The sequence below is a fragment of the Solea solea genome, chromosome 21 (assembly GCF_958295425.1).
Source record: "Solea solea chromosome 21, fSolSol10.1, whole genome shotgun sequence".
Classification (NCBI taxonomy): domain Eukaryota; kingdom Metazoa; phylum Chordata; class Actinopteri; order Pleuronectiformes; family Soleidae; genus Solea; species Solea solea.
The window spans coordinates 5,050,166-5,069,743 of record NC_081154.1 but is presented as its reverse complement, the minus strand read 5'-3'; the positions used below and the strand labels follow the sequence as shown (position 1 = coordinate 5,069,743).

General features: G+C 40.6%; 1 protein-coding gene across 1 annotated transcript in view; it reads left to right on the top strand.

Annotated features, from left to right (window-relative positions):
* The first annotated feature begins 36 nt into the window (after nucleotides 1–36).
* The window catches only part of uts2r2 (urotensin-2 receptor 2), a 22,366-nt gene continuing 2,824 nt past the window's right edge, over nucleotides 37–19,578 (top strand). The window contains exons 1-8 of the mRNA XM_058620319.1: nucleotides 37–579; nucleotides 1,379–1,605; nucleotides 4,572–4,647; nucleotides 4,786–4,828; nucleotides 7,916–7,980; nucleotides 8,566–8,622; nucleotides 8,768–8,921; nucleotides 15,249–15,372. Coding sequence (XP_058476302.1) covers nucleotides 512–579; nucleotides 1,379–1,605; nucleotides 4,572–4,647; nucleotides 4,786–4,828; nucleotides 7,916–7,980; nucleotides 8,566–8,622; nucleotides 8,768–8,921; nucleotides 15,249–15,372 — 814 coding nt within the window. The 5' untranslated portion in view covers nucleotides 37–511. The remainder of the gene's footprint in view (nucleotides 580–1,378; nucleotides 1,606–4,571; nucleotides 4,648–4,785; nucleotides 4,829–7,915; nucleotides 7,981–8,565; nucleotides 8,623–8,767; nucleotides 8,922–15,248; nucleotides 15,373–19,578) is intronic.

Here is a 19,578-nt window from a genome sequence, read left to right as displayed (position 1 = left end):
CTGTCACAGACTAGGTTCGATGCTAGTAAACAGTGTAGGCAATTGATTATCTTAGTCTGACCGGGACCGGGTAGACTGCGCTGAAGTAAGCTCTACGTTGAATATTCACTTTACATGAATCGGGGATATAGCTGATGAGTAGCAACACGAAACGTACTTCACTAGCCGCGGTACTAGGCAGAGCAATGGATTGACGAATGAATGCGACCATGTATAGATGTACGAGTTTTATCACGTGTGGCATTGAAAATAAAAATGCTTTATTATAGATACAATTCTACTATGACAGAGGTTGATTTCTAACAACTGGTTAACAGCGGTGTCACCCCGAACTAATTGTGTCCAATCAAAACACCGCTTTCTTTTACGGCGAGCCAATGGGTGCACAGTTAGGTACACACCCGGAAGTGGAGAAGCTCAGGTGGCGTTACAAGCTCTTGGCGGGGCGTCGGTTGTACCTTGTGTTTGGTGAAAGCAAACGCTGTTTTCCAAATGCTATTTAGCTGACAAAATGGCGCAACTACGAACGAGAAACACGAAGGGAAAGAATGCAACGGAGATGGCAAAGAAAATTAAGAGGTAAGTCAATGACTAACGATGGTAGTGTCCCCTCTCTCTCTCTCTCTCTCTCTCTCTCTCTCAGTATGTGTGTGTGTGTGTTCGTCAGGTTTTTGTCAACATACAGAACTCTAACCAGGTACTAGCTACACGCGTGACATCAGTGTCGAACCCTACTAGTCCTTCTGAGACAATTTAAACAAGCTGGTTAATTCGTCTTTTGTTTACATTGTCGTGAACATGTATTATCTCTGCATGAGCCACACATGACGTATGGTGTGTGGAGCACAGACTAGGTCCTGATTAAATGAGTAGAAACACACTCTCAACTCAAGGAATAAACGGATAACGATATATATATAAAGCTGACATAAGCTAAGCAGGTGATGACCTCATGATATCGTGAATATATGTGAATGAATTGCTTATAAATAAAACCAAAATATATATATATATATATATATATATATATATATATATATATATATATATGTGTATATACACACACAAAATAGGGCAAATACTCAATTATGAATCGATTACTAAATTAATCGTCAATGACTTTGATAACTGATTAATCAGTTTGAATATTTTCAGGTATCTATACTCCATGTGACATTTGTTCGAGAATCATTGATCCACATTTTCTTGCATTTTACGGACCAAACGACTACTCCATTAATCGACAATATAGATATAATCCAAGGGAAATTGTTGTGTTTGTGATTTCAGATGGATTAATGCATATGGTTGTTTAAATTATAGTTGAATATGTGAATTGTATCTGTATGTATGATGTGGTCTTTGTGTTTTTGTTCAGAGGTAATGCTCTGAGACAGGGATCAGCGTGGAGGGGACACCGGGTACTTATAGCCTCGCTGCTGGTCGCTGTGTCCCTGTGTGGAGTTGCTGTGTGGCTGTACGTGACGTCTCTGGAAAGTGACATCACAGAAACACTGGTCAGTCAGCGAGAACTGGTCTCTCCTCTGCCCAGACTTTATACAGTCGAGTGCTCTGAAGACTACGAGAACTACCAACGCTATCCAGGTGAGGCCTTTACTCTGTGTCACACAGCACCACTGACAGAGCTGCTAGATATTTAATTAACCATGTCACGGTGGTCAAGGTGGTGGATTCTATTCTGCCTGAAGTTTTAAAAAGTAGTAACGCAACTTCTTCTGATGTTTCAGTGTGAAACAGCACATAAGCCACTAGATGGCAATATAGCACAAAGCTACTTGATTTTGTGCTCTTATTTGTGCTGTATGGCCAGGGCAGCCACTGAACTAGTGAGAACCAACCAGATCATTTGTTAGAAGCAGAAAGGCACCAGAGTATATGCTGTTGAAAGCCAGGACTCCTTAAATGCATTACATAGAGGCTCAGTATCAGAATGTGGTCAGAAGTCAAGTAGAAAGAGACATCAGTGACACAGTTTGTTGACATGAGGCCTGTTTGGCTATGAAGCAGAAACAGATTTTAAGATGTCTTTAAAGTGGTTTTCCTGTTTGTTGACCAGAACAGAAGGGAAACTAAAACAAGGGTCTAAAATAAGAACTCCTTTTTAAAAACGACTGCCTTCACTAAGCTGTTAAATTCATAGGTGTTTTTAAGTCACACATAGGCACGGGACAACATTGAAACTTTCATATCAACCGAAAGAAATGTAAATCACATTATTATTGAGATAGTCGTAAAGGTCTGCCTTTAAATCTTACTATACTCCGAAATCACTTTACCTTACATTTCATTAAAAAACAATAATATACAGAGAAAAACAAGAATTTCCTTCATGAGGTACTTGAATGACAGGAAAGATGTACTTTTAAATGACTAAGTCAAGTACAATTTTCCTCTTTCCCCATTCCCTAAATCCACTATGATTTCAACTTATTGGAGGACCGCAACTAACAATTATTTTCTTAATTCATCGACCTGTTGATTATTGTTTGGTCCTTTTAATTGTCAGAAATTGAAAAATGTTGATTGGGTTTTCTGAAACCAAAACGGTTCAGTTTTAGCGATTTCTTTAAGATATGAAGCAAATAAAAGCCGAACATATTCACGTTCAAGAAGCTGAAAAATCAGAAAACTAGTTTTAGTTCTTTAAAAAAAACAAACAAACACTCAAACTCAAAACTTAATCGATTATTCAAATAATTGTTCACGGAGCTTGTCTTAATTATTAAAAAAAATACACTCTACACTGTTGATGATTAATTTACTAATCCGATTGCAGCCCTAACTCAGTGTGAGTGCTTTTTTATAGCGGTTTAAGATTAAATCATATCATCCCATCCAGCGTCACATGTACTCCGATGCCTTAAAAGTCTGAGGGATTTTTCTTTATTCAAGTTCTTCACTACCTCGTTCAAACCAGATAAGACATTTAAGGAAAAAGCAGCATGTATGCTCAATACTCCGCACTGTGTGTGAGAGGAATTGGTGTCACTGCTGAGAAGCAGTGGTAATGGAATGGTGCTCTGTTTTAAAAAAGAAAAGAAAAAAAGAAATCCCATTAAAGATGATTTATTTAGCATGATGGTTGCTCCCAGTGCCATGCTGCTCTTCCAGAGAATCTCCCAATAACCTCATCAGTTTCATCATTTACCTGCACTTATTACCTTTGCACTGCACTCCTCGTTCTATAATATCTGACTGTGCAAACATCAGATGACAGCAGGTTCAGCTGGGACTTATTTAATTCCTATTTGCTCACATTTATTTGTTCACTTATTTATCCTTGTGATTAATAGGTTACTTCCAGTGTGTGTGGGGGGGGGGGGTATGTTTTTGGCCTTGTATGTCTGGATTGGCTGCATAAATCATAAAATAAAATCATGTTTTGATAAGGGTTTTTGGGTATGTACAGCCCAAGGAACCAATTATTGATTTGTTTCTGATGTGGAGAACTGAGTGGCCTTGGCAGAGGTCTACAGTCTCTGACGGCTGTCTCTGGTTAAAAATATGATGACGAAAAATCACTGGTGTTATTATTGCTTTCGCTTTCCCATCACACCATCACCCATCACACCATAATAGGAATTTAAGTTCTTCTTTGTCTTTGGTATTTTGTTACAGTTGGCATCTGTGATGTTGCATTTCTACCTCCGTCTCTTTCCTTTGCTTCATCTTGTTCCCGCAGTAGTTTTGATTTTGCTCTTGTGTGTTTTTATGGTCGTCGACAGCCTCCTTTTCCTTAGATAGGGCTGCAACGATTAATTGATCTATAATTAATCGACGACTAAATTATTCACCAACTATTTTGATAGTCGATAGTAGATTTTTCAGCTTCTTAACTGTGAATATGTAACAAAGAAATCATTAGATCCTCTTATAAGTTCCCTCAACATCAGTATAACAAATGTTTGATGTGTCCAAATTGGGGCTGCAACAAACGATTATTTTCATAATCAATTCATCTGTCGATTATTTTCTCGATTAATCGTCCATAAAATGTCGAATATCTTGTTTTGTCCACAAACCAAAATGATTCAGTTTTAATGATTTCTTAGTTTTATGGAGCAAAGAAACCAGACAATATTCACATTTAAGAAGCTGAAAAAATATCAAAGAAACTTTTTTGATTAATTTAATTATTGATTAATAGTTCCAGTCCCGGTCCAAATCTACTGGATAAGGCTGTCGACTTAACAGTTTTTAGCCTACAATGAGCAAAAGAGGAGTACAAATTGGAAATTTGTCTTTTTAAAACATGTGAGCTGCTTGTTAGTTATAATGTATGTCTTCAGGGTCTAAATAAAACACAGCACGAAGCTCAGGCTTCGAGCAATAAATTATAATCATCTAGAAGCTGCAGGGAGTCCCTGTTTGTTTTTTGTGTGTGTTTTTTTTAAAGCATTAATGAACCGAACACAACAAATTCCTTACCTAGTAGCCACTGTCTTTCTCTCCCTCTCTCTCCTGCAAAAGCCTCCAAAATCCAGAGGAAAGCACACAGAGATATTCACCTATTGTTTCACACATCCCTCTTGTTTACGTGTGTTTCCCAGGATGCACCCCTCAGAGCTGTGGACGCGCAGTCACAGACGGCGTGGTAACGAGGGAGGAGGCTGAGAGTCTCAGGAGGTAAACACTGTCACACAGAGTGTCTCAACTCAGTCTTTTTCTCCTCTATGTTTTTCCATCCCCTGTCTCCTCTCTGTGTAGTGAAGGTGAATATTTTTTAAACATTGTTTTATTGTGTTTACCTTCTCTGACACACAGGCTGGCTGAGAGAGGCCTAGCACTGGCTGGTTCAGAGGGAGGAGTGAGTATATCACCTAATTCAATTATTGGAATAATATATTGATACATGCACTGTAATGGATAAAGGTTAACTCAACTGAAGCGTGTTAATTTAATTAAATTTAATAAGAAGCAGCCCCCATTTTGTTTTCTTCTAGCTTTCATGTCGGATTGTTTGCCTCTCCCCATGATAATTTGCTGTATATGTTATAATAAATACATCAAAAGTAGCTGATGAGTGATATATTTAAATTAAATGCACCGTATTTGTAGCTTTCTGTCAGCCGTTATCGAGGGTTTATATAACAGTAAGCTATAAATACGGTGTATTTAAGCGCTTGGAAACTCACTGTTATATATAAATAAAGCTTGTGTTCTGTTGGAGGTGTTTTTTGGGCTTTCAGTCTGTTTGCTCTTTCCCCGCCATAAATATAATATCCCTTGAATACTTCATGGGACCTTCTTGAAATTCTCTGCAAGCGTTCCACAAGTTGTCAAAAGATGGACTGATAGAATTTTGGCAGCCAAAAGGTTGAAAAGTCACTGCAACTTTGTGTTTCTTGAGAATGAGATGTATTGGGAATACCCGGAGAGACTTTCATTATTACTTTGGCGAAGTGTTCACTTGAGATTAAAAGATGGAATGGAAGTGATGTCACCACAGAGTTCACCACTATCCTGTTCAGATATCAGAAACACACAAACTGATCGCCGGCTAGTCATTGTTAGCAGTTTCAGCCACTAGTCCCTGGTTGTCTAGTGGTTAGGATTCGGCGCGCTCATCGTCGGGCCATGGCGTCCTTGTCTGTCTCCTTTTTCTGTTTTAAGTGTAATTACACAGTGGTTGAAGAAAACCCAGAGTTAAATTCCCTGATTTTTGAAACAACTTAAACAGAAGAGCTATTAACGGTAGAAGTAGCTGTGTTTGTACGGTGGCTGTCATTCTGGAAACCTAACTTGGGCTACGTGAGGTTTTTCAAGTTGGTAATCCGAGTTCAGGGGCGTTCCCGTGTCAGGAAAATTCTTCTGACTACAAATGGAACACAGCATTACTCTTTCTGAGTTTTGTATTTGGTTTAATTCAGAGTGCGTTTCGGAAACGCACACTGATAGTCATCGTGACCTAACCACTAGTCCACCCCTCCCTGGTGGTCTAGTGGTTAGGATTCGGCGCTCTCACTGCCGTGGCCCGGGTTCGATTTCCAATCACTGTGTAATTGCACTTAAAACGGAAAAAGGAGACACAACAAGGACAATAAACCGAGTCAAAATGTCCACGGTTAAAAACTAAACGGGACTATTTGTACGACTGATTTTCGGAAGTGTTATTATTGGTAAAAGTGGCCGTGTTTGTATGGTGGCTGTCATTCTGGAATCCTAACTAGGGCCACGTGAGGCTACCATGAGTTTTCGAGTTGGAAATTCGAATTAAGGAACGTCCTGTGACCTCAGAAATTCCGTGTTCAGACTACAATATCTTGTATATAATATATCTTGTATAATATCTTGTATTGAATACAAATCTTGTATTGTTTTAAAATAGGTTTAATTCACTGTTGGATTTCACTGTTTTAATGCACATGTTTGTTAAGAGTTAGTTTGTAATAATATTAATAGAAAACATACACTGCCTGTGGGGGAAGTGTTATGATCTGGTGTTGCTTCAGTTGGTGAAATCTAAGCTCATACTTTAAAGCTATACTTTAAATATACTTAATGACCACGATTTATGGGCATATTCCCAGACGACTATGCCAGGATTCATCAGGCTCAAATTGTGAAATAATGGTCCACGGAGCATTCGAGTCCAAACCTTAACCCTACTGAGAATTGACGGGATGCTCTGAGACGAATGAAAACAGCGGTCCAGCAAGACGTTGCTGAAAAATTAATGCAAATGTGGATTGAAATAGTTGTTGTGACATTGCATAAGCTTATTGAAGTGATTCTATGGTGAACGCGTGTTGTAATCTAGGCTGAAGGCTGTGCAATAAAAAATCCTCGTATGTAGTTTGTTCTTGGCTCGGGCAGCATATTTCTCCACATTTGCTGTGAAGGTCTTGTCTTGGCACTAGAGGTCTGACTGGTACAATAAGTAGAGTGCGGGCCTGATGAGCTGTTCTCGCAGATAAGATGTGGAGTCCATAGTCCAGAAATGTTTTGATGCCCCTGGCAGGCCCTACCCTCTGCTCTCCATAGACAGCAGGCCTGGTCCTCAGCCAAGGGAGAGACTTGTTTGCGGAGTGTAAAGATATTTCAGTGAAGGGAGTGGAAACAGTGTGGCAACGTCTGAGAAAATTGCTTCTTTTTTCTGGCTTGAGAAAGACACAGCAGTGTCCCAGAAGAAGTGTAGAGTTAGAACTTTATGAGGAACAGGGCTGGTAAATGTCCGGAGAGTTGGGCCTAGGTTAAGTTGTTATCTTGTCAAAATCCCATTCCGTGTCTTTCTGCCGTCCATTTTCTTCACAACATTAAATTTATTGAGCTGACGGAGAATAAATCTCCTTGTCAGTTCAAATATGTTTTTTGGGGGCAGGAACTGTGCAGAAAAGCCCAGGCCAGGCCAGGCCAGTAGATTCTCATGGCATTACCGACAAACATGCTTTCATGTATTTTAAAAGTGCAAGTGACAAAATGACTGTATCCAGATGCCAGAAAATGAAACACAAAATTGGATCTTGCCCAAAAACCCTAATTATCACAAATAAAAAAAGTAATTTAAAAGCAGCAACAACATTTTAACTCATCAATCAAGTTGTGTGCTGTTTATTTCTTCTTTTATGGTAGTAGAATATTTGTTATAAAGTTGGAGCGATATGGTTATGGCCAGGTGGTAAAAGCATCAGCACAAATGTGGTACTAACAGCTCAGTAGTTTAATAACTGTCAAATGAATGATATCAGCATCTGTATTGTACCTGAAAATCTGGCATCGAGCCATCCCTACGTTTCATGAAAACTGCCAGGACGATAAAAACATTTAAATGATGAATGAAAATCTATCTATTTTCCGTTTTCTATGTATATTATCTTCTTTTATTTTGTGTTTTGAGCCCATTTGGTCAACTGTGTTTGTCAATTGCACTCATTTGTGTTTCGTCCTCCTCCAGGCTTCCATACTGGACCTGCACTCTGGAGCTCTGTCAATGGGAAAACAGTTTGTCAACATCTACAGGTGCACAGCTTCATCTTGCCTTCACTTTGAGTCCTCCCTGCCTTTCACTGTTTGCGTGTCTTTGGGAATGAAACCTTGCACGACATGTACCAGTTTTTGCAGAAATGTATTCACCACCAATGTGTTACCAATCTCACTGAGGCTGGTGTTCTTCGGTTCCAGTGACCCATAATGTGATCCTCATCCAACACTCGCAGCAGAACCGGGCTTAATTTGGATCATATGCTCCTCTCCGTCCTCCATCCATCCTTCTTTCTCTCTTTACGCCTCCTCCCTTCATTCACTCCTCCCGCGTGTCTCTCCTGTGTCACTGGATAGCCGACTGATATGAAATCTTAAGGGAACACGTGGCTGATTTAATCGAGAAGTGAGGACGACGCAGCGCTCCCGTCCCACTGGGACCTTCCTCGTGTGAGGCAGGCAGAGGTCGATCTCTCTGCTGTGTTTAGACTGAAACATTAATTTATTCAAACAGATCAGATCTCACCCGCCCTCAGTCTCCCTGTCTGCACTCATGTGTCCCTGATTGACTGTGTCTGCATCTGTGTGTGTGTGTGTGTGTGTGTGTGTGTGATGTGGCTGCAGGTACTTTGGGGAACAGCTACAGGATGTGTTCACACAAGAGGATTTCCAGCTTTACAGGTGAATGAAGAGGCTTAATTAAAAATCACTCATGCATTTTTCCCCTCCTTTTTTTTCTTCAAAATTAGTTAAACATCCCGCTGTAAGCATTTTATTCCACATTCACCCTGACGTGTCTCTGTGTGTGTGTGTTTTTTGTTCTCAGAGATGTGCGCGGGCGAATCCAAGCAGTTATCGCTGAAACATTTGATTTGGACCCAAATCTGATCTACCTCACGAAGCCCACCTTCTTCTCCAGAATCAACGGCACGATAGCCAAGACTCAACATGACGAGTACTGGCATCCACACATAGATAAGGTAACACACAAGAACACTGCACTTCTGTCTGTCTTGTCCCTGAGTCTTTGTGCTAGAATTGGTACTGGGAACAGAACAGTCAAAGTGGATGCATAGCTAATTTTCCTGCGCCAATTAAATTGGCTGAAGACAATCATTTTTGGCTGAGCCTGAAAGCAAAGCTCTCATTTTACCTTTTGAGGTTTGGGATTCTTGACTGAAGGATTCCATTTAAGTTTACAGGCTGCGAGAATGATTTTTCTACAGAATCAAAGAGACTCCTTTACACAGTGTGCATCATTCCTCTGGAACCTGCTTCTTAACTCATATTCTTGCTCATATCTTTTTTCCTAATGTCATGTTGTGCTCTTGTTATGTCAGTAGGTGGCGGGGATTAGCTGTGAATTCATGAAATTGTAGCCACCTACCTGTTAGAGTAACAACCTCATTGTTAAATCTTGTTAAAAGGAAAACTAACAGTGTCTGTTCACATTCTAAAGATTCCTCAAGCTTTCGTGAGGGAGTCTGTGCACCACTGACACTTTGGGGCATGTTGTAGCAGTAGCTGTTTCTTTCATTTCATGTTAATGGCAGGAGTAGCACTTGCGTTGTGTGTTCAGTGATGACCATCTACATACCTTGGTTGTAACAAGGGGTTATTTGAATTAGTTTTGTGAGATACTGTTGCCTCTCTATCATTTCAAATCAGTCTGGCTTTCGTCCTCTGACCTCTGGCAACAACAAGGCATTTTCACCCTGAGAACTGGACATTTACTCTTTTTTTTTTTTCTCTGAAAACTAGAGATTTGTGTTTGTTTGTGGAAATTCCAGTAGATCAGAAGTTTCTGTAATACTCAGACCAGCATGTCTGGCACCAACAAACATGCCACAAATCACTACACTGACGCACTGTTTGAATCACGAGCGGGTTTTCTTGACCCTGTCCACACACTTAAAGGCATCGTGTTGCCACCATGTGAAAAGGTGACTGAATGTTTGCGTTAATAAGCACTTGAGCAGGTGTTCGGCAAATATTTGACTCATTTCTTCCAGTGCCTGACCCTGATGTGTTTTTTTTGTCTTGGCTTCTCCCTCTCTAGGGGTTGCCACAGTGGCATATTTCAGTTGGCAGAAACCCTCCCATTTATCTGGGCTTGGGACCAGCACTAAGACTACACTGACTGTGGCCCCCATGTGGCTGGGGTCAATTTAGAGTGTAGGGGTCAATTTTTAGTGTTTATTTTAACCCTAAAAGGACCAGAGAATGTCCTGTAACTAAGTGCTTTTGCATGTTAATATACAGTTTTAACAATTTAAAATGTAGAAAAACAAAAAATGTTTATTTAGAAAAACACTGCAGTTGTACATGAACAACAGATTTTGCGTGTTAAATTTTAAAATTTGGTCAGTATAAAACATATTTACAATAACTTTCAATGTCTCTTTGTCTCTCACTGAGCAAAAACAGGCTTAAAAAATGGAAACTCTGTACAGGCGTTCTTTCCACTCTCCTCTCTGGTGATGAAGACCCCGGTTCACCGGCTTCATGAAACGGCATGAGTGAAATTACCGTAATTACCACATGTTGGTTTTTGACGTGCAACTTCTCAGCTTTCAGAAACTGTTTCAGGTATTTTTCAGATTGCACAAAACGTCGAGTAACTAGAGTAATGCGATACGCTTGATTTTAAAGGGTTAACCCAATCAATGAAGAGCATTTAGGAGCAAGGTACCCCAGCCCTTCACCTGTAGGGATCTAAACCAACAACCCTAACCATAGCCCGATCTGCATGTATTTAGATTGAGGAAGGAATTTGCAGAAAACCCACATACACACGAGAACTCCTTGTTGAACCAGGATTTGAACCAAAAACCGTCCTGGTGTGAGGTAAAACTGAATAACTACTGCATCACCGTGCCTCTATAACTACTGCTGTCTAAATCAGTGATTATATTGTAACTCACTGACACCCCAATGCTTTAAGAAACTGTGTGGGAAAATCTTCAATTCCTAGCACAATTACAGTCCTCATGTGGATTTTTAGCTTCAAAGCAGCGATGGAAAATGTGTCAAACTTAGATGGTGATGAACCTTTAGGCATTTCTTTTTTTCTTTTTTTCTTTTTGACACAGTCTTTCATCAGACCTCAAACCACATTAATAGCATCTGACTATCGCCCCCCGACAAGAGTTTTTTGATGGTTTGCTGAAATACTGATCTTTACAAAATACGAACTACAGTCGTCGCAGTTGTGACTGGCTTTTCATTCTAATTTTACTTCAACATTCAGCCGAACTAAGAAATTCTTACATAGTGTTTTTCTTTTAGGCAGCTTTTTTTGTTCTATGTAGCTCATCCTTATGTTCCGTCACGTAAAAGGAACGAATATTCATGTCAGTGTTCAGGGTTCCCATGGATCCTTAAAACGTTAAGGCAATGAATTCATAAATCTAAAAACAAAAATCTCAAATCAATCAAATGCCTCTTGCAGTAACGTCACTCAGATTAGGACAGTGGATAAAGTTGTCTCAAACTGTGTTTTGGGCAGATTTGTTGTTTTTGTTTATTGTGAAATCACTCCTAAGTGGCATTAAAAAGTCTTAAAATGCCTTCAATTAAACAAGGAACTCTGGTGTTTCAGGCTTAGATTTTTTACTTTGCACATTTAAGGACACAAGACGGTAAAGTTGCTCAACAAATGAGGGAAAACCTGTCAATGCTTTATAACTTGTACTGTGTATTTTATAATTTTAAATATATGAGGTTTGGAAAGTGTTTTTTCTTTTCCCTGAATTAGGAGTTTGTTTACATTTATTATTCATCGCCCTCTTATCGGAATCTGATTGAAAACAGATTGTTGCAGTTTAGTGTAATGCTGCAGACGTCCCTGAATGTTGTTGTTGGACAGATGTTTAAATGAAAGGCCTGCGGGGTTGTTATGTGTTGCTCATAAATCTGTTGAAGCATCTGTCCAAATATTGATCCATCATACTCCTCTCTCTCGCAGAATGGAGGAAAATAGATAGGAAAAGAAACAAGCAGTACATATTTACTTTGATTATGGTATATCCTGTTTCACATATCCATCCCTCTAAAAATACCCGTTTCTCATTGCCGCCGCCCCCCCCCAACCCAACACGTGTGTGTTGCCACTCTGGGGCTAATTGGCTAACCTGACCCTGATTTGAATATAAATGGCCCCTGATATCTTTTGCTTTTGAATTTTCTCGCCACGGATAATTTTTGCTGGTACAGTTTTAATGTTAGAGCATGGAAGTGTGTTTTATCTCAGTAATGGCAGGGCCACGTGATAAATGAACTAAATACAGACACACATGCGCACAGGAACCGCTCCTCCTGGTTCAAAAGAGTGTCTTATATCCTTTTTTCAGCACAACCTAGGCAATTTGATGACTTTTTTTTCATTTTCACCAACTATATAAACGCACCTGAGCAAAAAGTACTCGTTTTTATGAACAAAAAGGAAAGGAGAAATGCTCTATTTTGTGACTGCTGCACAATTATTGCTACATTTTATATCACTACTAAAAATGAATCATCATTTTGACTCAACAACACATAAGATGATGAAAAAAAAAAGCATTTTTAGTTGGTTCCTGTGATTTTGCCGTGTGGGCACATTTTTAATGGCTTCACTTGGAATAAATGACCTTGTACCACTTTAACGATACATGCTTTCACCCTGTGATGCAGTTTTCGTTTTATTTCTTTATGTTCTATAGAGAACGTCCTTCCTCTGAGCCATGAAACCAAGACAAAGTGTTTCCCCTATCATTGCGTGGGCTGCAACATGTCTGCTACTCAATATCTAACCCTATTTACCAATGGATTAGATGGGTGTATGTAAGGTGAAATATGTACCTTGTAGTGACAAACCATAGAGAATCTAGCTAATAAATGTAGTTGAGTAGGTGGATACTAATAATAAAATGCAATTATTGCACTTAAAATCAAATCACACTCTATTTGTATTGAGCTATTTGTGCAGAATTGTCAAAACAAGGTGCTCGACAGTGCAGTGAAGTACAATAGACGGCAATTAAATATAAATGACAAATCAAGTAAATAAAGTGAAATAAAGCAGTTTATGTGAAAACATTGGCCATAAGTCCCTCCTGAAAATGTATAATGCGATGAAAAGATGTTTTCACCTGGTTTCTCTGGTATGATGAAGCATCTGAACCACACATCAACACCTACACGTCTACCAGTAATTATAACCCAATTCACTCAAATGATGAGCTAATGTGAAACACCAAAGGTATCAGGCGAGGTGATATCAGTTAAACACAGCGGTTTCAAGACGAGTACATGCTCCATTTATTCCAATTAATCGTTATGTAATGCACATATGTTGCTTCTTGGAAGTTTCATAACTCTGCGCTTATATAATAACACTTTTTTAAGTTTTTGTTCGTTTATGCTCCGAGATCCGGCGAGAGCCCTCCGTCTTCAACACTTCTGGTACTTGTGTGTTGTTTCATTAAGGCTCTTAGCTCAATGGGCCTCTCGTGGATTTCTACATCTCTCGTTAATTCTGTTTTTTAAGCGCGTAAACGGCCCACAGCTGTGGACGGTCTATTGTGTTTGTAGGGGATTTTTGATTGATTACATTTCTTTCAGTCTATTAACCACATACTTATAATTACGTATAATTCTTATCGGTGTCACTTAGGGCTGCGTATGATTTGATATATTGGGACGCTATTATCAAGGCAATATGTAATGATTGTCTCTCTGAATGTCGTCATGTGGGCCACATGGTTGGTGTAGTGGTTAATGCTCTTGCCTTTTTAGCAGGGGTTCGAGCCCCGGTTGGAACAAGGGCCTTTCTGCATGGAATTTGCAATTTCTCCAACAGTCCAAAGACATGCTAATTTGTGGATTAGGTAAATTGGACACTCTAAATTGACCGTAGGTGTGAGTGAGTGAGTGAGTGAGCGAGTGAATGGTTGTTTGTCTCTCTGTGGCCCTGCGATGGACTGACGAACTACGGTAGAAAATGGATGGATGGAATATACAAAGTACAGTTTTCTGTCAAATGTCTTAAAACCTGCTGCCAACCAGGGCTTGTAAGCAGTGGAGTAGAGTTGGAGCGAGTGCGAAAAACCTTTTAATCAGAGCGTGGAGCTGTGTATGAAAGAGCGTCACCTCATCTCTCACATCTCTGTCTCACTTCTTTTTCATTCATGCCAGCGTCTAAGCATGTGTGAGGCAGAGGAGAACGGCTCTCACGGCTCCCACGTGGATGTGGCATTACAGAAAAACAGGAAAGAATCGGACTTGGGTCAACGCGTGATTTCTTTTCCTAGTTGTTCAAACCAGTGCACAGTGTTAGTCTGGAGCCCTAGCGATACAGCAATCAACTCGGTCTCATGCCATGAAGTATCACAACATTTTAGTGCATCGATATCACTCCCCTGCCGAGTCCGCTGCAGGTGATCCTCCCGAGAAAAGCAACAAACGAGTGTTTACCTCCATCAGCGCTGACGCAGTCGCTGCAAACACGTGTCTCGGCTTCTGCTGTCACAGAAAATCTCCATGTCTGTGTTCTGCTCTAGGTGTTGAAGTGAGTGCAGCACGTGTGCACGTCGAGCAGCTTTTTTAGTTTGAGGAGTGAAGTCACTTCTCATGCGGTGTGAATTGATCGGGATGCAGTTAAGCGAAAGCTTTTTGGAGCTGGATGAGATCCAGCAGAGACAGAGCGGGAGCCACATTTACACTTTGCTTCGTATTGTACAGCGCAGCTGTGATTTAAGGTATCCTGATTTTTTTTTTAAGTTGTTCATTCTCCGGTAAAGGTCATGCTCCAAAAAGCGCTGGATCCTGCACTTTTGACTCAGTGACTCAGCAGCGTTTCTTCATCTGACCCAACCTGCCTTTTATCTGCTGATTTCGTAACATGTCTTTTCTCTGATAAAATGTTTTCACTCCCAGCTCAAGCTGAGCTCTCCCCGATGACATCATCACAGGGAATGTGTCGACCACTTTTACTCTCCTTGATGAGTTTGCCTTATTAATACGTAGATTAAATGGGATTACTTATAAAATATAGAATTTCTTAGTTTGTGCTGGGTGTGTGGTTTTCTGCAGATGGGTCACAGGAGCTTTATTTTAATTATTAAACATATATTTCTTGTAAATGGCCTGGTTTGTCTGTTCACACTACTATTAGGTATTGTAAATGTTGGGTAACAAGAAAAGATAACCCACTGTTTTCTAAAAAAATAGGCATCCACATCAGCCATGGAAAACCGTCACCGTCTAATCTTCAATCCTAATTAGCAAATGTTTCAACGTGGATACGCTGTCGTCCTCTCTCGCAGGTAACCTACGGCTCCTTTGACTACACTTCTCTCCTGTACTTGTCCGACTACGGCTCCGACTTCGGTGGAGGAAGATTTATCTTCATGGACCCAACTGGAAACCGGACGGTGGAACCGCGAACAGGTAACGACTAGTAGACGAATGCTACCTCCCCGCTTTCAGACAGTGATGTTTGACCTGCTGCTGAGACAGGTATTGTAAATCCAGACTATCAGTAGTAACACCTGGTAAAACCCCAGCTTTTGGTTGCATAAGCCTGTTAAGCCCGATGAATAGAGTGAGTGATGAAACTTAGATAGAGGATTTCATTATCTCTGATGTGTTTGAATTATAATTGCTGCACTCAGCTGCATTAGTGTATCTGGAGGTGGTTTTGGCTAAGTGGGTATAATCCTCCTGTAAGTGCATAATCAGCAGCACAGACTCCACTCTGCTGCTCGGTGAAGGTGCCGGGGATTACGTTCCACCTCGCGTACAGGGCCCCCGGAGGATTAGGCATAAAAACATCTTGATCTCCGAGGAAATATCAGTGGCTTTTGTCACTTAATATAGTCTATATGTGTACGGACCAAAAAACTAAAATATTGACGAGACTACTGGATTTCAGGGACAATTTCCTGAAGTTCCTGGGGACTTGAGGCTAATGTGAAGCTTTCATAAAAGGGAAACAAAACACGGGAATCGGATCAGTTCTTGTGAGCTCGTAGGGAACGGGGGGGGGGGGGGGGGGGTGTCGACATATTTCAACTGTGTGGTATTGACAGTGTCTTTTCTACTCCTCTCCTCTCCTCTGTTGTTTTGACTCGGCTCAAATTTTTCAAATGTTCAACTTTATTATCCCAGATGCAACGTTTGTATCGTGGCCAGGAAAAGTTCAGTTCAGACCGTGCAGTTTTGTGAGGACATGAAAAGTGCTTCACTTAAGAGCCATCGCGCAAACTAAAGGGAAGACAGCATGACCATAGTGTAATAAGCTTGATTAACAAGTAATTAGAGCAAACTGACATCAAACATCACTGCGTTTCAGCCGCAAAAAGGAAATTATGGCACAATCTAAACGGTGAACTAAAAAAAAAAAACAGATGTTCCGACTATTTCTCTGAATCAAATTTTCTTGTTTTTGTTTCCTGATTTGATAAAATATTCGATATGCCTGTAATAACTGGAGATAAAAGCTGTAATTTTAAAGATATAATGTAATTTATATCTGTTATTCTATTATGATGTTGCAAGATTTGAACATTTCAGTATGTTTCTTTTCATCCTAGCATTTTATGTTATGTTTATTGTTCAATTGTCCCTCATATACTGTTGCACCAAAGCCTAAATTTCCTCTCAGGGCTTCATACTGTACTGTGCTACCTTACGATTGGTTATTAGGATTGGTTAATAGGATCATCTGCCCATTCGCCCACTGTTTGAGTGATTTAATATTCGTATACTCGATGGGATTGAACGTTTTACCTCCTCCGCGGGGCAGCTTATTCTGCAGAGACGTATAGAAAACATGACGTGTTGTTTATTTGTCCGCAGACCAAAATGTGCATGTCAAAGCGAAGCCAAAAGCTTTGTGCGGACTTCATTTCATTCACCTCAGATCTGCGGATTATGGCAGTGGAATGAAGCGACGCCACTTTTAAATAGTTTTTAGGGCAAGGAAAATACAGAACGTGGACCGAAGTCAGGGATCCCTCTCGGATCATTTATTTAAATAGCTTTTCCTCCATTGGAGCTGGGCGTCTGTAGACTGCGTTGCTCCTGAATGAGTGAAGACTTCTGTTCAATATAACATCGACTGAGGCCGTTCGCTCTCCCCGACAACATTACTCCTTCTCTGTCATACCTCACAGAGAAACTACTGCTTCACTTTCTCTGACTCACCCCAGTGCCGTCATCATCATCGTCATCATCTCCTGCCCTCATGTTCCAACTTCCCCTTTTACTCGCAGCTTCTAATCAACAGCAATTCAGAAAGAGTCAAGTCTTAACACATTCTGTGAGTCAGCAGTGAACCTCTTTACCAGTGATCAGCAGCGAAGCTTCCTGTCCTGTGATGGAGCAAGTGTGAGTTGTGCACTGAAGGACGTTCTTGGACAAAGACTTGACTGCAGCTTGTCTCTTACGCGGAAACACTGCCTCCACCTCACATCAGTGAATTGAGAGTAACCTTCAGAGAACAAGCAAAAGTGATGGCAGCATCATCTTCAACCACATTACAGCCCGACAAGTACCGTGTCTCTCTGGACTCCTCCATGATAGATTTCCAATTCTCCGCGGGGGTGAGGCACGCTTCAGAATCTAAATATGACAGACCTGTCAAAGGCACCACTTCAACCCAACCACTGATTACACCTGTCAATGCCAGTTTTATTTAGACAATTGCATCAAGAATCATACAAAAAAAAAAGAAAATACATCAGTAGCCAGGATCATTTATTTTTCCTCTTTGGGCAACACGCTGGGCTGCTGACTGACACGTTTTGGCTTGGCGAGAGTCTGATTCTCCTATCTGGGTGGATGATTGCTTTGCCATAGAGGTGACGGTGACGTACGCGCTGTAATTATAACACCAGGAAGACAATCAGGACTTGGCGTGTGAAGAGCGAAAGTCAAGAATGTAATGAAAGTGAACAGGCAGAGGAAATAAAACAAAGGGAGAAGTAGTTGGGGGAGATTAGAGGAGAGGGAGGGACAACAACTGACATTTTATCTCATAATCGATTATTTTCTTGATGAATTGATTAGTTGTTTGGTCCATAATTGACAGAACATGTTCATTTGGTGTTTCCCAAACCTTGATTATTACGTTTTAATGATTTATTTTTTATATGGAGCAAAGAAACCACAAAACCATCTCACTTTAATCTATTAATAATGGATTAAACGTTGGATTTGATGACTTTTTCTTTTATTTGTTGAGTGTGAAAGTGTCTCCTAAAGAGCCGGAGGAGAAGGGAGCATGGAGGGTGAGACAGAGATGGCTGGCAGACAGATTAAGTGCAGATATGTGATGGCGAGATAGGGTTCTGGGCTTGGACTGGCAGATACAAACAGAAATGGGGCCGAGTGAAAAATGCTCCTTTTACCAGTGGCAGAAGCCCAGGGGGGAACCTGCCAGTTTAGACAACCACAGGGGAATTAGATAATCTCTGCTTCAGCTGCCACCTTAAAATTGAGAACTTGACCTTGGCTGCTGTGTGTCTGCAAATAAACGGGCACAGTAATGTGTCTGGACCTCAGGACAACCATGCCCATAAAGGCTGATTCCAGTGAATTAACCCAAAATGTGCGGTTAACGGCCCACACGTTTATAAATGGTTTATAAATGGCCTAAAATGAGTATCGGACTTATATTGGTATCGGTAGACACAAAATAGTGGCATCATCCCATTCCTAGACCTTATCAGACCTCTGCAGACACATCACAGCCTCTTCCTGTTCAAATGAACAAAATTTGTGTTGCGGCCTTTATAAATTTGCATTATCCACCTTCAAATGTGCTGTTTTTGTTCACTTTTTGAAAGTGGTGGATTGGTCTTCTTGGGTCGGGATAAAGAGAGTACGGCTGCAACGATTTTTCGATTAATCTATTAATTTAATTAAAACAACCTTTCCAGTTATTTTGTTGTGTGGACAAGACAGAACATTGGAGAACATCATAATTTCCAAGTTTGGCAAACACCTTTACACTGGGTTTTACTGAACTACTACTTGCACTGTACTTGAACTTGTACGCAAGTCAGAGGTTGGACAAACAAGCATATGAGGAAACGGTCTGCAGGCAACCTCCACCTTGTTTGATCTGGGTGGTGAAAGTGGAAACACACTCTCCTTCATCAGAAAATCCATCACAAGAAAAGCCCTTAACCTTAGCTCACCTACCTCTACCTTTCATCCCGGACCCCCTAGCGACATCACACACACACCCTGTGTGATTCATCCTCTCGCTAATTAATTATGAGGCTGTGGGAGTAATCGATACATTGAGCGGACAGTGTTAATGATGCGTTGTGTGCTCCCTCTGACTATGTTAGTGGTGTTTATGGGCATTTTGTTCCTGCGGCAAAAACACACATAGTTTAACCGCGCTGGCATCGCACACTCATCCCGACGAGTTCAAGACCTCATTTGGTGCAACTGCGACACAATTAGTGACCAATGTCATGTGCTGTTATATACTAGAATTACAGCTTGTCCTACCTTTAACTCACCTTGTCATGGCTAAACATACTAAGTTTGTTGGCAAACAAACACACAAGAACAAGCTTAAAGGAATACTTCACCGATTTGCATTTAGCTTTGTATTACTAGAATAGGGGTAGTATTTTT